The sequence below is a fragment of the Equus caballus genome, chromosome 9 (assembly GCF_041296265.1).
Source record: "Equus caballus isolate H_3958 breed thoroughbred chromosome 9, TB-T2T, whole genome shotgun sequence".
In the NCBI taxonomy this organism is placed as follows: domain Eukaryota; kingdom Metazoa; phylum Chordata; class Mammalia; order Perissodactyla; family Equidae; genus Equus; species Equus caballus.
In genome coordinates this window covers 17,271,336-17,290,300 of record NC_091692.1, presented here as the reverse complement: position 1 = coordinate 17,290,300, position 18,965 = coordinate 17,271,336, and the positions used below count along the sequence as shown (strand labels likewise).

The 18,965-nt window shown below is 39.3% G+C and overlaps 1 protein-coding gene across 1 annotated transcript in view; it reads left to right on the top strand.

Moving 5' to 3' along the window:
• PREX2 (phosphatidylinositol-3,4,5-trisphosphate dependent Rac exchange factor 2) overlaps positions 1–18,965 on the top strand; it is a 278,353-nt gene that overhangs the window by 170,325 nt on the left and 89,063 nt on the right. Inside the window, exons 26-31 of the mRNA XM_023648497.2 lie at positions 3,389–3,568; positions 5,871–5,965; positions 7,409–7,491; positions 8,660–8,750; positions 9,406–9,534; positions 14,957–14,998. Coding sequence (XP_023504265.1) covers positions 3,389–3,568; positions 5,871–5,965; positions 7,409–7,491; positions 8,660–8,750; positions 9,406–9,534; positions 14,957–14,998 — 620 coding nt within the window. The remainder of the gene's footprint in view (positions 1–3,388; positions 3,569–5,870; positions 5,966–7,408; positions 7,492–8,659; positions 8,751–9,405; positions 9,535–14,956; positions 14,999–18,965) is intronic.

The window sequence follows — 18,965 nt, the reverse complement described above, 5'->3', positions numbered from 1 at the left end:
CTTCTCTTTCCTTCCCCTTCACCTCCAGTACCTTTTTGAGTCTGTCAGTTACACCTCAGAATGTATCCACTGCATCACCTTAGACTGGGTCGCCATCGTCCCCTCACTAGTACCCACTGTAGGAGCTTCCAGCTGTGCCTCACTAATACATTCTATGTTCAGCAGATGCCAGAGAGAGCTGTAAAGATAGATTGTGCTATTCCCCTGCTTAAAACCATTTTATAGCATGAAGGGCATTTAAAATAATATCAAATGCATTATTGTAGCCTGTACAGCCCTACATGATCTGCTCTCATCCACCTCTCCAAACTCGTTTCCCTGAGCCCAGCCACAGTAGCCTCTTTCTGGTTCTGGAACATGACAGACCTCTGCCTGGTCAGCCCTGTCCTGAGGTCTACAGTGCCTGCCTTCTCAGTACTCAGTTGTCAGGCTAGTGGCTGATCTGTACAGAGGCTGTGCCTACTTCCTCAGTATAAAGTAGATACCCTTGTGTCCCCGTCTCACATGTCATATTCCTCTAGACATCCTACTTTCTATACAACTGTTTTTAACCCCGCTCATCGTTATGTTAACAAAAACACTAAAGCCTCACAGATTTAAAATAACAAGCTTTCTTTCGTGCTCACTCTCCATGCCTGTCTGGGTCACAGGGTCTCTGCTGCTCGTTGACCTCACCCAGAGCCCAGGCTGGCAGAGCCCCATCAGCTGGGGTGTGTCTGATTGTCACAGGGAGAGGGAATGAGGCTGACTGCACACTTGCACGAAGGCTTGCACCTAGAAGGGACCTGTGTCACCTCCACTCACATTGCATTGGTGACAGCAAGTCACATGATCATTCCTATCCTCACAGGGGTCGGGGAGGCCACCCAGTCATGTGCCTGGGAGAACTGAGGTGTGATGGGAACCAGAATGACCACCTTCTTCTCTCCAGGGTGTGTACCTGATAGGCAGGGAGGGGGTGTTCTGCTTAGTGTGCAAAGTATATATATATAAGAGTGTGTCTCACTCACCCATCTCTAAAATGAGGATAATAATTGTAGTAATACCTACCTCATACGGTGGTTTTAGGGATTGAAAGAATTAATACCTGTTAAGTAGTTAGCATAGTAACTGGCATAGGAGCTCAACAAATGTTAGCTTTGATGAAGATGATGATGATGATATTTAAATCTCAATTTAATAGAAGAACACGCAGGTAGATGCAACATACTCCATACGAAAACCTTTATTCATCAAGGGCATTAGGAGGAGATGGAGGTGGAATGGCACACTGCTCAGGACATTAATTCAGAATTAATGGACCTGTAGTAGGTAGCTTAATATTGCCTGTGAGCAAAAGTAAAGGAAAATATTTCTGCGTGCACAGATATTAAGCTTTATGCCTTATCATTACTTTCAAGAATCTAGAAATTTTATGCAAAAACATGGTGTCGAAAACAGTTTTTCTATCTGCTGTTTGTTAGCCTAACACTTGTTCCCACAGGGTCAATGCAGGCAATGATTGCAGCTGTTTAAAATGAAAAGCAAATATGTGAATACACTTCATATAACTTGCAAAAAATTGTTTATGCTCAGCCCCATGACTTCTATTTACAAGATACACAAAGCGCAGAGGACTTCTTGCAAATGAGAACTTCTGCGTCTCTTTCCTCTGTGCTAGTCAGAGTTCATCAGTCTGTGCAGTATGGAGCTTGGCTAATTGGAGTTAATCTAATGTTTTAATCTTTTGGGTGGAGCAAGTGAATAAACATGCAATCTGTCTTACAAGACATAAAAGTATTTTTCCAGAGAGAAAAACTGTTTAAAATAATTCATAGCTTCGCAGGGCCTTGAGCAGTGTAACACACCTCCCAAGTTCTCAGTGGTGTCTGAAATCTATAAAATGCCAAAATATTGTGCAAATATCATCTCACGGTGAGACCTCACCTGAATACACTGTTTGAAGTTGCAGCTCCAGCTTCCTTCGCTTCTTTATTTTTCTCCTTACCATTTGTCACCATGTGCTATACTGTACAGTTTATCTGTTTATTGTTTGTTTCCTCCCAGTAGAATTTAAGCTGCCAGAGGGCAGGGATTTGCTTTGGTTTGTAAACTGCTGTATGCACAGCACCAAGAACAAGGCATGGTATGATAAATGTGTTCGATGAATTAAATGTGTTTGATGAATTAATTAGTGAAATCACTTAACAAATTTTTACTCAACACACAGCCTTGGGTCTAACGTTATGGGATCTATGTAAGCGGTATAAGATGTCTTCATAGTCTTGAAATAAAACAAACATGAAATTGCTGTGGAAAAATGAGTGTCACGGTATGTGCATATGTGCTGTTGACTAGAACCAAATGTCATCTGTATTTAGTAAATGGGAGGATGATTGTTGGCTGCAGAAGCCGTGCATAGGCCCTTGGTTCAGATATGGTTTAATTCATTTTGAAAGTTTTATAGCATGTTGTTTGATAATAAAGGCTGATCCCATTTTGGCCTAATTTCGAGTTAGTTCTAACAGAAAACTTTTATAGACAAACATTCAAGTCTAGAGCGCTAGAGTCACTGCTACTCAAAGTCTGCAACAAGTGTGATACAGTTCAAAGTCTGAAGCTGGCGTTTTAGCCTTGAGCCGCGTGGAAGAGCTTTTCATTTGAACAGATTTGTGACATTTCATCGTGACTGGCTGTGGGTGATACTGGGTAGCTCCTGCTGCCTCTGACCCTCAGGTGGTGTGTGACTCTGTTTAATGCCTTGTGATCACAATGGCCAGGACTGCTGTTCTTATGAGCCATGAGAAAGGATTGGCAACACGATATTCTCCCTGTCAAACGAGAAAGTGGGGGAGAACCCAAGGCAGGGTCGGTGGGTAGGTCAGTTTGTAATACCTGAGGGTAAGCCAGTGAGGATGTTTAAGCACATTTGGCGTTTGTTTTAACGTTTAGGTAGCACCTTAAAGTTTCCCAGGTATTTTCATGTGGCGGTGATACCGGTAGAGGAGAGGGGTGATGCCCTTACGTACGAGGAACATGTTCTCACTCATTCTCACAGCAGTCATGTGGGCTGGTTATTCTTGTTATCCTCATTTCGTAGATGTCAAAGAGAACTATCATTGTTTTTCTATGATAACAAAGCTAGTAAGTGGCAGAAGCAGGATGTGAACACAGCTTTCTGGTCTAAATTATGTGCTATTTCTATTACTTAGTCTGAGAGGGAAAATTGAACTTTGTATGACAGGCTTTTTATGCCATAGGATATTTTTCTCATGTGGAACAGAAATATTTCATGTGAAATATCTAGAAATATTGGGAAGCTGATCATATTCAACAAGGAAGGTGGTTATCTGTAGCAGCCAGTTTGAAAATGTGCACTTACTCTTTTTTTTCGAATATCACATTGCAGCCTTCTGTCTTCGATAACATATTCTCCTAAATTAGAACGTAAGACATCAGAGTGTGTGGTACCAACAGACAGTGACAATGAGAAGGGAGAAAGAAACAGCAAACGAGTCTGCTTTAATATGGCAGGAGATGAGCAGGAAGATTCAGGTCATGACACCATCAGCAACAGAGACTCTTACAGGTAATTCATTAGTTCCTTAATCTCATTTCATCAACAAAGTCAAATATGATTCTGTATTTTCCACAAAGGTCATGAAAAAAATGTTATGGTTGTTTTTGTTTATTACTGTCACAAAATAACCATTGGCTATTACCAACTCTAGACAAAGCATAGTGACACAGCATAATCTTTCAGATTCTTTCCTTTTCTAATCTGAGTAATTTGGAAAAAGCATTTTTTTCTCCAGTTGTGTGGAATTAAATTGAGAGGCTTGTTCTGTTACAGATTGTGTAACATGTATGGCAAATAATCAAATCGTGCCTATATTAACATTTTCTTCAACTGTCTGTTTCCGATTATTGGACTAATGGGTAGTGAATAGGAGTTTTTTTGGCCTTATTTCTCCCCTTTCTTCTTCTATTCCATGTTCCAAGCTAATTGGACTAATTTCACTTGCTCACCTCCGTGACTAGCTGTGGGTACTTTTCCTTCTCGTGCATACCTTCTGTGTAGTTTTGGTAGGACTGCTGTAACAAAGGACCAAGAACTGGGTGGCTTAAACAAGAGACATTTATTTATTATTCTATAATTCTGGGGTTGGAAGTCCAAAGTCAAGGTGTGAGCAGCGTTGGTTCTTTGTGAGGCCTGTGAGGGAAGGAGTGGTTCCAGGCCTCTCTCTGGCTTATAGGTGGCTATCTTCTCCCTCTGTCATTTCACATCCTTTCCCTCCAAGCGTGCCTCTGCGTCCAAATATCCCCTTCTTATAAGGACACCAGTCCTACTGGATTAGGGCCCACTTTAATGACCTCATTTTAACTTGTTTACCTTTGTAAAAACCCTCACTCCAAGTAAGGTCACATTCTGGGGTATGAGCGTTAGACTTCAACATTTGAATTTGAGGGGAGACACAATTCAACTCATAACACCTTCCCTCCACACTCTGTTCTCATCTTCCTTCCAGACTCTCAAATGATGGCTCCTCCAACAAATTTCCTTATTGAAAGTGCTTTTCCTCCCTTGAATCCTTGTATCCCTTGAAACCTCACCGAAGACTCTCATTACCTGCCACACATGCTGTGTGTGAAGCTTCAGCCTCTCCCGTTTCGTTCACATTAATTGAAGACAAAACGCTCTTATTCACCCTTATTTATTACACAGTGTTTTACGATGAAAAGATATTAAGTAATTATTGTTAAATCAGAGTTATTCTCATCAGAGATGTTTAGCACAAACTGATACCTAACATTAAAAACATTTTTTACCAGACACGCAGAACAGAATGATGTCACATAATTCCCACTACATCTCTATGTGGCAGGTTCTGATATCGTCTCCATTTTGCATGTAAGGAAGCTGAGACCCGCAGGAGTTACGTAATTTACCAATGAAACCAGGTGCTCTGGCTCACAGTTTCTCTCTTAACCACTCTACTATCCCACTTTCTATGTGAAAAGGATTTTAATGAATACAGAAGAGTTCATTATTCCTAGAGATTTAATAATATATAATACAGATTAGCCACTTTTACCATTTGATTTACTTTTAGCTTCTAAGGATACCAGTATGCTCTTTAATAGGTACCTGTAGTTTCTCTCCAATGGGAAATTACATATCTGAAAATATTTTCTTACCTCAAATTCTTGTTAATTGGGTAATTAAAATTACCCTCACGGTCTCCCTCTAGAATGAAATTTTACATGTAAATTTAAAATTAAATAAGTCCTTTTTATTTATTCTGAGAGAAGAAAAAATTTTGTCTCCTGCACTATTTCTGCAATCTGTAATGTGTCCATATTCACACACAAGCATTTTAAACATTCTTTCCTTTGGCCTTCACCATTATGGAGCACTTTCCAGGACTGATGTCCTGTGCTGAGCTCTGAGGTGAAGCCAGGATGGTGGTCGCCCTGAGGGAGCTCACAGTGCGGTTGATAAATTGTAATTTAAGCTGCCGGAAAGCGTTGAAAGGCAGAGATCCTGAAACAGGACTTGTCTCTATTAGCAAATTAACTACAGGCCTATACCATCAAATAGATTAACAAGTTTTTAAGTTTGGTTTGACTCCTAGTCTTATAACTATGCATTTTTAAAAATTCATTCAGGATTAGATTATATGACATAAGAACGCCTGGAATATGATTGAATTTATAATACTTTCTTTAAAAAAGTAAGATAAAGTGTGAGTTGAACAAATTTATCTTTCTCAAATTTTCTATAAAACACCTTGATAAATATAACTGTGGCATAATAAGGTTTATCTAATAAGAAATTGCAGGGAAACTGGCAAACCTACTTGTAAAGTAACATACACCGTTCTTTTCAGCGACTGCAACAGCAACAGGAATTCCATCGCCTCCTTCACCAGCATCTGCAGCAGCCAGTGCAGCTCGTACTTTCACAGTGACGAGATGGACTCAGGTGCGTTTGCTGACAGCATCTGTATTTTTTGATGCCAGGCTTATCGGAGAGAATTTTCAGGCATTAATTTGTTTGATCCTCATTCGTTGTCCCTCTTATCCTTCATTTTTGGTGGCCACACGTGCGTTTCAGTTTTATATGCTTGATAAAATCAATTTCCCAGTCCCATTCTAAACAGAGTGAATTAGAAAATGAGATGGAACAAATTTTTGTGTTAATGTATGCTTTATGGTCTTTCTATGGCGCTATGAAGGATGGTGGGCACACAGGAAGCACGTGTTTCTGAGACAGGCTCTGCTGATTGAGGCAAGGAGGTGGGAGGGGCTTTGACACAGACTTTCAAGATAGCGGTTGTACCTGAGCCAGCTTTCTATGTGGGTGATGGGGGATGGGTAATGGGAAAAACACCTGTTGGTATAAATATCTTGTAAATATTTTAGTTTGTGTGTGTTAAGAACAAAGACTTTTTATCCAGTTAGGAAAAATCTTAATTTTTAAATACGCAATTTATTTCAATTATTCAACCATTAGAAAAATACGCCATTTGAAAGGACTATTAACATAGGATGCCTTGGAGCCTGCGCAGAACGAGATGCGGGGTGGAGGTGGGGCGCGCGTGCCAGTTGATGGTTTCTGGCCTGCGGTCGGCTTGGGTCTCATACTAGCTTGAACTTTGGGGCCAATCTGTCTTTAAGCGTTACTTCGTACACCTGTTTTTGTAAGCAAGACCATGAATTCCAGCTCATTCATTGTTTCCACAAAGGTTCCTTGAGCTCCAGATGCCTGCTTGGCCCTGTGCTAGGCAGGGGGCAAAAAAGACGGTGCTTTGTGGGCTCTTCCTTGGAAGAGCTCGCTCACCACGTGCTGGGATCATGCCCTGTGGAGGTGGGCATGGCTTCCTGCGGGAGGAGGACCTAGAAGGTGGAGATTTGCTAGGCCTTTGGGTTTCTTCAACATTATCCCTCCGCTACCGGGGAGGAATTAGGGCAAACATTCCCTGCGCTCGTTCCCTCCTAGCAGCAGTGGGACGTCTGAATAGGGTCTGATATTAAAGTGCCTTATGGAGGCTCGAGCAAAATTTACGTATGTCTGAGCAATATTGAGGGCTGTCTGGCTGGAGTGTGCAGCCGTTTTCGGGGACTCTGGACAGCCAGCTTTCACGCCTTGACCCCCTTCTGCTGCTTTTAAAATAAAGTATTTATGAAAAACAAAACACCAAAAACCATGGAATGCCTCAGTGTTCCGTGAGGCACCCTGCTCTTCCTCCATTTTGAAGGAGCAATAATCTGATATCTTAATAGCTATTAAATCCTCTGGAATTCTTTTTCTGAACATGAGAACTAATGTATGGAATAAGAGCTAGTGTTTATTTTTTATTGTATTGACAATAAAATATTTGGAATGTGAGACATAGCATGAATGATTTTGTTTTTCTATGTCTAGGTGACGAGCTTCCCCTAAGTGTTCGCATTTCTCACGATAAACAGGACAAGATCCATAGCTGCCTCGAGCATCTGTTCAGCCAGGTATGATTGGGATCGTTGGGGGTCATTTTTCTGCAGACTAAACTGTCAGGAATCCCTTCTTCAGCTGTAGTAAAAAGAGCGGGGAGTGAGAATGGAAAGGCCTCGATCTGTCCCTCCGCCTCCTTTAACTCAATTACCACAATTTAAAATGGGAATAAAGATTCCTTCAGCTGGCTAACCCAAAGGATGGTTGTGAATATCGAGTGTGAATCTTAAACAAAAAGGCAGCTAGTTGTTTCTCCAGCAAAAACAGGTTTATTTGAGATCAGCAAAGCATTGCAGTTCAGGGTCTGCAACCACGGTGAGCCACGTGCAAAGATGTCTGACAGTCTGTCAGACCACCTGCCAGTCCTCCTCTGGGCTGTCCTGTTCCCACAGCCCCCCATCCTCCCAGCAAAGAGGAGAGAAACTCTTTTATAGCCGGGAAGAGGAGGTTGGGAGGGCTATTGTAAAGAAAGAGTTCGCAGAATACTGGCTATTTATTGGCTTAGTTGTGACAGTCTCTCATTGGCTGAGCTGCTTGCCAGTCAAGAAGAGGACGTCTTTCTTCTTATTGGGCTGAGCTATCAATGCCGGGCTTGAGAGCTCCCCCTTTTGGCCTCTCGACTCCAATTTATTAATTTCCACACAAGTATCTTACAGTCCTTGGAAAATGCTAGTGTTATACACACAAAAGAGTTATTCTTTTTATTTATTTGTTTGTGGGTTTTCAGTATCCTTTATGACATTTCTTACTCAACTTTATTCCTAATTTCAAGAAGCACAAAGTTTTCTTGGTGCTCATGTTGGTGTTTTGCATTTTTAAAGAATTTATATCCATAATCAAAATTCATAGCGTAGAGCTTTTATCACTTTGAAAACGATTATGATAACTTTTAGGATTTTTTTTAATAACTCTAGAATTAATTTCTTTCATAAATTGAATTTATATTGATTGAATTATATTAATTCAATTAATATATGGCAAGATAGTAAGAAATGTCATTGCAAATGTTGTCAGGAGAGTTTATTCCAATATTCTATTTAAAGATGTATGTCACAAGCATCGTGGGATTTCAGAAACAATTGTTGCTTTAAGAAAAAGCATTTTACAAGAGTTACTCTTGGAAATATGTATTACGTGTTATGAGAAGTAGGTAACGCTCAGAAATCTCTGCTGTTATGATAGGTGGATGCGATTACCAATCTCCTAAAAGGGCAAGCTGTTGTGAGGGCCTTTGAGCAAACCAAGTCCCTCACACCAGGTCGAGGATTACAAGGTAAGCTTTAAAAAATAACTGTGAGAAGCAGTTGGGAAACAAAAGTGGGAGACTCTATAGTCGTGAAGGAAAAGCGTAGTATAGGAAGAAAAGTTCTGCATGCTCACATTTCATTCTTCACTTAATCCTACTTCTATTTTGATAATTTTTGAATGTATGTAAAAAATCAGTATAGGACCTTTTAGATTTTGTCTGAAAGTTTAAAATGTTTAATGCTCATCGGGGCCAGACTGAATAGAAATGAGTTAACTGGAAAGATGTTAAGTGTTGAGTTGCTTTTGCTGAAACCAAGCATAATGCCTGGTTCCTTGTATCCAAAGGTGGGGGAAGAGGTGTTGGAAAAGGGGGTTGACAAGCAGAACAGCCAAACACAACAAGTTCTAGAGTTGTCGCTTTCTGACGTATAGTTTAGGATATTGAAAATAGTTTTTAACTAAAGTTGTTCCTTTGATAAACATTTGTAAGAAAATAATAATAAGGTTTGGCTTTTTTTAGATTTAACACATTTTCTCCCTGTGATAGAGCTAAAGAAGTTATCACCATCATCATAATCTAGGACAACAGGAATGAAAGAAAGAAGATTCTAAAGCTTAAGGGCTGGTTAACTATGTGGTAAATGGTTGAGACTTAAGAGAGATTTTCTGTGTTTCTTTAGAATTTCAGCAGGAAATGGAATCAAAGCTGAGTTGTCCAAAAAAGTTAAGACTTCACATCAAGCAGGACCCTTGGAATCTTCCCAGCAGCGTCCGGAATCTCGCTCAGAACATCAGAAAATTTGTTGAAGGTCAGGATGAAAAGCAAAGAACATTGCATGGCGTTAGCAATAATCATTTAAAAATCCATTAAACCCAAAAGTTCAGTAAGGCCCTGATTCCTTGTTGCAGTGTTTCATTTTATGAGGAAAATAAAAGGACTGAAAAGGACAAGGGAGGAGGAGGGAGAGAAGGAATAAGATCGCAGAATACTGTGTTCCAAGGATCTAAATGATGTAGTATGGAGGATAGTCTCAGTGAATAAAAGAAGGCTCATACTTATGAAGGCAAATGGGACTTGGAGAAAGTGTAGTATTTTACGATATGAAACAGATCAGGAAAACTTCTAAAGGATTCACAAAAGGCCTGAAGCTAAATTTGATGGAGAGTCTGAAAAAATCAACTGTGAATCTGTGAGAATCAAAATCACTATGTAGGTTGCTTCATTAGTTTTTACGTGTCTTTTTCAGAAGTGTTTGTCCAAGTTGATTGTTATTAACTACCTGACATTGTTTACTCAACATCCTGTAACTGGTGCAACGTGTAATTAGAGACGTAAAACTTTGAGACAGCTCCGATGAGTCTGATTGCATGTTGTTTAGGGTCAGAGTTATTAAATAGAAAATTCTGAGAGTTTCCCAAATGGTTATGTTGAAAAGATGAATGGAGAAATTTGTTGAATTTTTTAAAATGTCTAGTTCAGTTATTTTCTTCCCATTATTAGACTGGTGGTTGGCAATGTCTGGAGACATTTTTTGGTTGTCACAATTGTGGATATGCTACTGGCATCTAGTGGGTAGAAGGCAAGGATGATGCTAAACATTCTACAGTATACAGGACAGTCCCTCACAGGAAAGAATTATTAGACTCAAAATGTCAGTAGTGCTAAGTCCGAGAAACCTGTTCAGTAAATATTACGCCTGTGCTTAAATTTTTATCCCTCAGTCTTTTGTATGTCAGTTGGGTATGGTAAGTAGTATTCAGTAGAATTAGAGCATAACCCCGGTCACTACCACTTTTTTGAGGGTAAAGTAGAGAGAGTTGTATACTTTGCCAACAAAAGACAGCTCTTAAACCTAATAGAGTCTCAGTCTGGCACATAACTCCTTGGGACCTCAGTTTCTTCATTTACTAAGTGACAGAGATGGTGTAAATTACTTTAAGTTTTTTTAAACACTTAATGCAGTGACAATCACAGCTCTTATCCAGAGAGAAATCCTTAAGCCTTTTTTTATTTTGTTTTGTTTTGAAGAGCTTTATCTTTAAGATATACACTTATTCTAATGCAGGATAAAAAGCTTAATTTTTTAAAAGGTAGTCATATTAGGAATCTTACATTTTCATCTCAAGTCTAGCTTTTGTACACTCAGTACCTCATATCACAATAAACAGCTGTAGGAATGAAGACTATCTACCTGTGTTGATTGATATATATCGTAAATATCGATGCCACTGTTGGTCGTGGGCGCCCAACAGCTGGCTGAGTGTGGTTGGACGTGCCGAGTGTCTTACAGTCACTTGTGTGGGGAGGACTCTGCAGAAATTAGGTTGCATCCCTGGTTGCGAGTGAGTGCTTAAAAACAATTAATCACTGGTTCAGCTGTGGAATATCTTGGGAGAGGGCAAGGTGCCATTTCCTGGTAGTGTGTGTGGTGTCTGGTCTTATTGTACGGGATGGAAGCAGCAGCACGGGGATCCTTGTGGTCAGCTGCTTGTTATGTGCAGGTTCTCAGAAGTAACCTTACCAATTCAGCATGAATTTATCCTATTTAACTTAAAGTAATTTTCATTCTGTTTCCCAAATTGTCTTTATATAGGGGATGATTTAATGAAAGATTAGATCTTGGCTGGAAATTGAACATAATGTCATCTTGCCAGAATTTCCTGTGTTATATGTGTAGCTGGGATGACCCCATTCTGATGTTCCTGTAGGGGAGGAAAAATATATCTTTTTCCTTCTACCCTTCTAGGTTCTCTGCCTGGGGCCCTGTAAATTAGACTGACAAAAGACAAAGTAACAAGGGAAAAGCCTAAAAATTTATTCAGCATAAGTTTTACATGACATAGGAGCCTTCATAGGAAAGGGATTAATTCAGTGGCTCAAGGTCAAAGGCAGTTTCAAGGACTCATTCTCCTCCAAACTTAGTGAGTTGGTCATCTGTGTTTTTATACTAGGTTTGATAAAGAGTAGAAAGTCGTGGAAAATGTGATAGGACCAAAGGGTGTGAGCTAAGGGTAGTTAAATGGGGGCAACTTAGCAAGGCCAATTCCTCTCAGTATCCCTCCATCTTTGGAGATAAGGATGCTCCTTTCCTCTGGGTGTAGGGAGGGCTCCTCTCGCGTGAAGGTCCTCTGATCTGCCTAAGGGGAGAAGGGGGACGTTACAGAGTCCTTCCTGCACGTGATGTTTCTCAGATTCCTTCAGCATAAAATATTCAGTATGCCAAAGTGCCATATTTTGGAGTAGCGTGTTGTGAACTCCGTCATTCCTTCATCTCTGATTTCAAAATATCCTATCAAATATATGCCAAATATATAAAAATATAATAATTCTATGATCTTTATATAGGAAGGACTGTTACGGTGCCATTCATAAATTATGTCACTGTGTGTCATTTATTCATAGCCTGTTAAACTGAGGGTAGAAGAGAGAAGAAAAAATAGTAGACTAAATGGGGAGCAGATCATTGTGTAGTGTCACTAAAATGATGGCTGTCTCCTGCTTAATCTCTCAGCTAAATTATGGTCTCGTATTATCAGCTGACTGAAGATATTTTTAATTGATTAGTGCACTGTGATATTGTGATTTGTAACAGGAAATATATATTTGGTCTCTGTCTCCTTTTCTGGCACAGAGCTCCTAACACCCTTGGAATTTCCTCTGATGAGAGCTATAAAGGTATCTTTTGTTCTGTGAATGAGGAAAACACCTAAGGATGGGGGCTGGTTGCCAGGGGAACCAACTGTGTGATTAGAGTTGGAACTTTCAGTCCCACCCCTGACCTCCCAGGATTGAGTTCAGTCACCAATGGCCAATGATTTAATCAAGCATGCCTATGCAATGAAGCTTCCATAAAGTCCCTAAAGGAAGGAGTTCAGAGAACTTCCAGGTTGGTGAGCACGTGAAGGTTCTGGGAGAGTGGCGCATTCGGGGACCATGGAAGTTTCACACCCCTTCCCCATACCTTGCCTTGTGTATCTCTTCCGTCTAGCTGTTCCTGAGTTATATCCTTTTATGATAAACTGGTAATCTAGTAAGTGAAATGTTTCTCTGAGTTCTGTGAGCTGCTCTAGCAAATTAATTGAACCCAAAGAAGGGGTTGTTGGAACCTCCAGTCTATAGCCAGTTGGTCAGAAGCACAGGTGACAACCTGGACTTGTGATTGGCATGTGAAGTGGGGTGGGGAGGAGCGAAGGGGGGGATAGTCTTGTAGGACTGAGCCGTTAACCTGTGGGGTCCAGTGCTATCTCTAGGTACAGTGTCAGAATTGAGTTGAGTTGTAGGACACCCAGCTGGTGTTAGAGAATAGCTTGTTGGTGTGGGGAAAAAAACGTACATGGGAATTGATGACAGAATTGGACCCAACATCACCTTAAATTCAAATGTCTGTTAGTAAAAACGTTTTCAACTCTTGCTCCCTACAAAAATTGTACTCTTTTCAAAATCTCCCATTTTTTCAACAACCTACTTAAAAAATTTTTTTTCTCTGCCTTTGTCTCAGTATGCTAAAGAGCTTCTTCTTTTTTTTTTTTTTTCTTAATCAGAAGTCTCTTCAATTTTTCCCCTTTTTTTGGATAGCTCAGTAACTGGTATAGTTTTCTGGCTAATCCCCCAGTCTCGGTCTTTTCTGATTCATGTATACCTATTACTGGATTCATCTTCCTAAAATACTGTGTTCATAATTTCAGTACCCTACCCCAGAACCTTATAGTGGTTTTCTGTTGGATAAACCTAACTCATCAATCCTATGTTGGAAGCCATTTTTCAATGGGGCTTTCCAATTGCATCCCAATCTCAGTCTCTTAATGATGTAATGAAATCTTTTCTATGGTAGATCGTTGGATATTTGGTATTCATTCTCTACTGTATTCCTTTGTTAGCACTATTTCCCTCTCTTCGAATATGTACCTACTCCCTTGACAATGTGATTTAAAAAATTTTTTTAAAACATTTTCAAGACTCACTTAGAATTCTCTACCTATCTTAATTTTGTTGCTCTGACTCTGTTGTAAACCTGTCTAGAATAGGATACAACCTAACCTTTTTTATTTCCCATAATCTTGGGCATATAATGAAACTCTGTAAGTTTTTGTATTTACCTGTTGTAGGTAAACTATTTACCGATTGGAAGTAAATGGACACATAGCTTATTGGACACATAGCAATGAGTGTGAAGTTAGTACAGATCATTTATCAAGCATTTCTGATTGGCACTGTTTGGAGATGGGGTGAGAAGAAGAGTATTTGAAAATAATTGGTATTTTCCGGTCCATTAGGGCAGTATCTTGCCCTATAAATAGAAAAGGAAGACTATATATATAATCTATATAATTATATATACCCGTAATTCTAATGTATAATGCATAATATAATATATAATATAATTATATTTAAAGATTATGTAAGTATGTATAATCTTGAAAAGTTTAAATACTAAGAAAAAATACTGTTTGACAGTTTATTGATCAAGACTGTAATACAATCAACACCATACAAGCTACAGCAGCTAAGGATGACCTATAAAGTTGTCAGGATTTGAATGTTTCATGCAGGCTCATATAATTCAGAACTGGAAGGCGTTTTAGGGTCTTGAGCAATGGATAGAATTTATATCGGCAGGTAGGAGGGAATAGCATGTCAAGTGTCAGAGAGGGACAAATTGCTCCCCTACCCCTCTTGAGTTCTTTTGGCTGGTCTAATAGTACAGTTGACACAAGATAGATTAACAGGAGAAAGACATAAATTTTATTTGTATGTATGGAGGCCTCAGTAGATATTGGAATCTGAAGAAATGACCAAAGGAGCAGCTTTTATATGTTTTAGACGAAGAAACAATAAATTCGTGAAATTAGTAAAGAAGTAACAAGATTCTTTTATCCTAGCTTCTCAGCCCTTTATGCCCTAGCTCTGGTGATGGGATGTCGCTGTCTCCTGGGGCCCTGAGGGCACCTTTCACAGGGAGATTTACTTCCTGCTTTCCAGGCAGACAGAGAGAGGAGAGTCAGGGTGCCATTTCTGCACCCGCTATTGTCTTAGGTAACTTTAATTCAAAATAATCAGTGTGCCACTTTGGCATATTTAGGGGCAGCCTGCCCTGAACCCCATCACAAGTGAATGGGATTTTTCTTATCTAATGTAATGAGATTGTGCTAATTTTTACTACACATTAAAATGTAATGTTAGTGGCAGAAAAAGGACTGAACAACTAAATGATATGTTTTCTTTCTCTGCAGAGGTAAAGTGTAGGATACTCCTGGCTCTTCTCGAATATTCAGGTAATATTTTTCATCACTTTTACTATTTGAAATTTTGTGGTCCATGACCTTAGATGTCTCGTGATATCAAGGCGATGCCTTCAACAAAATAGATGGAAATGTGATCCTTATCTTCTCTAAAGCCTTGTAGAGATTTAAAAAAATACTTGATTTTAATAAAAACACAAAAACATATGCTCATCTTCAATTAGAGGTAAAAACATGAACACATATATAAATATATATTTATACAGAATGTAATTAAAAAGGAAGAAGGAAGCAAATTTTGGTAAAGTTAATTGTGCAAATGAGATTTATTGTGAAACTGTTTAAGTTCTGCTTGTGAATGAGAACATAAGTGGGCTCAGATTCAAGAGGTGGAGAAATGCATGGGAGGAGCCTCAATGGCAAAATCATGGCAAGGCTGTGGGTGCAGAGAGGGGAAGTATTTGTGACCACTTTTGCAATCTACCGCACTTGTAAAATTTAAGGTACAAATGGATGAATGAGCCAAGTTAACCAAGAGGGCTTTTTTCTTTGTTGGTTGGTTTTTGCCTTGTTTTTTGAGTGAGTAATAATAATAACAAAATATCTTACCTTATTTTAGTTTTATTAATAACCACACAGTTAAGGGGCCTCATTTTTATGGATTTCATTGGGTCCTCACAACTGCTCTGTGGGAATATTATTGTTTTTCCAGTTTTAAAGATGAAGAAATTAGGGGCTGGTCTGGTGGCATAGTGGTTAAGTTTGCGCACTCTGCTTTGGCAGCCTGGGGTTCACCGGTTTGGATCCTGGGCACAGACCTACACACCACTCATCAAGCCGTGCTGTGGCGGCGTCTCACGTAGAAGAACTAGAAGGACTTGCAATTAGGATATACAACTATGTACTGGGGCTTTAGGGAGGGGAAAAAAAAAGAAGAAGGTTGGCACAGGTTTTAGCTCAGTGACAATCTTCCTTGAGCAAAAAGAGGAAGATTGGCAACATATGTTAGCTCAGGGCCAATCTTCCTCACCGAAAAAAAAAAAAAGCATACCTTAAAGAAATTAACATTTAGGCAGACTAATAATAATAGCAAGTAAATGGTATTCATTCAACATATATTTTTAAACATCTGGAAGATTAGGTGTATAGATGCCTTAAATGAATATATAGTAGGTATCACGTTTGAAATTCAAACTTAGTTATGCCAATTCCAGAAGGGGTCCTGGAATGCATTGCTTTATTAATTAATATTCAAATGGCTATTCTTGCAGATTCTTATTCTGATTTCAGTTTTATTTTCCTGTTCCTGTCATAATTCTCCTTTTTTTACTCCCACTTCTTGTCCTCTTGGATAGGATGGCACCAAAACAGTAGTCAAATTACACCATATTGTTGGCTGTGAAATTATGTTCTTCACTTGAAAAGGGTAGACCGTGTCTGCTAAATATTGTTCATAACTCACCTTTATTCCTGTCTTTCTCTCTGTAATCTCCTCTTTTTGTTTATTTGTTTCTTTGCTTTCTTTTCCCTGCATTCTCAGCATAATGACTGGGATTACCTCTGTGTCTAGAAACCATCTCGTTCTTTCTAGACGAGCCATCTAACTATGGAACTTGAGCTTTTTAAGCCATTGCGATTAAATGAAATGTTAATACATATTTCAAAACCTGTTTGTAGATGATGAGTTTAAGAAGGTGTTTACTGATGAAACGGGAGTCTTTGATAGGTAAAAAGCTCATTTGTTTTGATTGTATTCCCACTACAAGAGAATTCTTATTCTGCAAAAACAGTAAACTAGGTGTCACAAAAAACCCAAACTCCATGCTTTTGTCCTTTTGCTAGAAGCTGGAGCAGCTGTCGTGATTCTTGCTGTAGTTCTTATTGATTAAAATGAGGTATGAGAGTAGCTTTGGTAAAGGATGGACACTGAATTTCGAACAGCTGCAAAATTTAAAAGACAAGACCTATATGTTTTTTGCTAAGAGGAAGCTTATTTTGGTTCATTTGTCATGTTGTTCCTTCTCCATTCAGCAATGAAACTGAGCACCTGCTCAGTGCCAGGCACCATGCTAAATGCTGGAGAATAGAAGAATCACAATAATACCAATTTCACTTTGCTCAGTGCTTTCAGCGTTTTTATCTCATTTCTCTTTATTATAGATCTAAGAAGTAGGTATACCCCATACTACATATAGGGATCTGATATCTAGGATTATATGGTTTAAAATGGGTGGGATGGGTAGATGAAAGCAGATTGTATGCCTCTAAAGTCCACGAGCATACCTCACGTTATGTGCCACTTCTGGCCTTGATGTGCTGATAGTCCCTTAGGGAACACAAACGTGTAAACAAGCTCCCACAATGCTAGGTAATTAGCCTTCTAGTAGAGGGGTGCCCCAGGCCTGTGGCGGCAGGAGCAGTGCACCATACTTCCTGTGGGAAAGGAAAATTTCACCAAGGGGGTAATATTTCAAGAGTTCAATGAGTTTCAATAGTTCAATGAGTTGACTCTTGAGTAATTTAAAGTTTGATAGTGGAGAGGGGAGGAGAAGGGCCCGTAGCCAGAGGGCCCATGCACAGAGGTATGGCCTAGAAGAGCATTTATAAGGGCATTTAGTGTTTGAGGAATGCTGAGCGCCACTGTGTGGCTCAAAGAAGAGAGCCGCTGTTCTGGCTGCTATCAGATACACGTTGATTATATTCTCACAACAACCCCGTGAAGATTGTTGCTAGTGTGTGGGATGAATGGAGGGACGTGATGTGTTAAGAAGCTGTAAACCTAAGTTGGGGATAGAGAGTAAAGACCCCTTTCTGGCATTCTGATTTTTCTACCTTGTTACTCACTACGAGATGATAACATGTAAAAAGTTATTTGAAAAGCTCCATATATGACGTACATTTTGAAGTCTATGCAAACAAGTCGTTTAATCTCTGTTGAAATAGGAAAGTGGCAACTGAAAATCACCTCATGAAGTAATAAGCATTTATTAAGTGTTTTTCATTTAAAAATGTGTTGGTTTGAGATTTAAATGGCAGTGTGATCCAAGGCCATCTTACATATCTGCTTCTGTCACTCTACTGTGAACATAGACATGGCCAAGGCCTCACTTGGGCTTCTTCATACCCCTAGTAATGGGTGCAATGTTTAATTCCTGTGGGGCATCAGTGTTAAAAGTTTGAATTAATGAACAAATACATCTTTTGTGTGAATAGTTCTGATTTGCTAATGAGGTTGAGTGGAAATTTTAATTTGGCTTAAAATGCACATAGAATATAGGAGCAGAGAGTAGAATAAACATCTGAGTACTCCTTTTAAGATTAAAAAAAGAAGAAATTTGAGAATTTCCTTTCAAAAGCAATTTGCAAATAATTATTTCTGCTAGTGGCAAAGTTACTAACCTCGTGGTCTCTTCTAAAGCTCACAGTGGACCCAGACCCTTCCTTCTCCAGGCCTTAGCTTTCCACTCTTGATATAAGCAATTTCTTTCTAATTAGAGTTTTATTAAGAAATTATTCTCAAGTTAGAGGTGGGAGTATTTGTGCCAAAGCTACTGGAGGTTTTTTTTTAATTTCCCTAGATTTCCTTCTCTACTATAGGGCAACTGAAGGCAAAGCAAGAATGGACAAGGGAGGTAGAGGGCAATTCTTACTTACTCAGTTTCTGTCTTGAACCTCAGTACTCTGGCTCACGTTTGGGCTAACAAGCCAGCCGAATTACCCTTTCAGTCAAACTAAATCCAGGTGTTTCGAGAAGCCAAGGAGTGGGCTCATATTTTCATTTTCATTTCACTTAATTCATTTCTTTGTTAGCTGCTCTTCTGGCTCATTATTTTCATTCATTAACTGAGTAAATGTTTACTGAATCATGACTTCTGTTAGAAATTATGTACAACAAAATAGGGGTTTTGCTTTTTTTAAATTGAGAATTGGATAAAGTTCTTTGCCAGCTTAGCCATTTTATAGTTACCTGTAAAATGCTCTTTTCCATCTTCTAGAATGG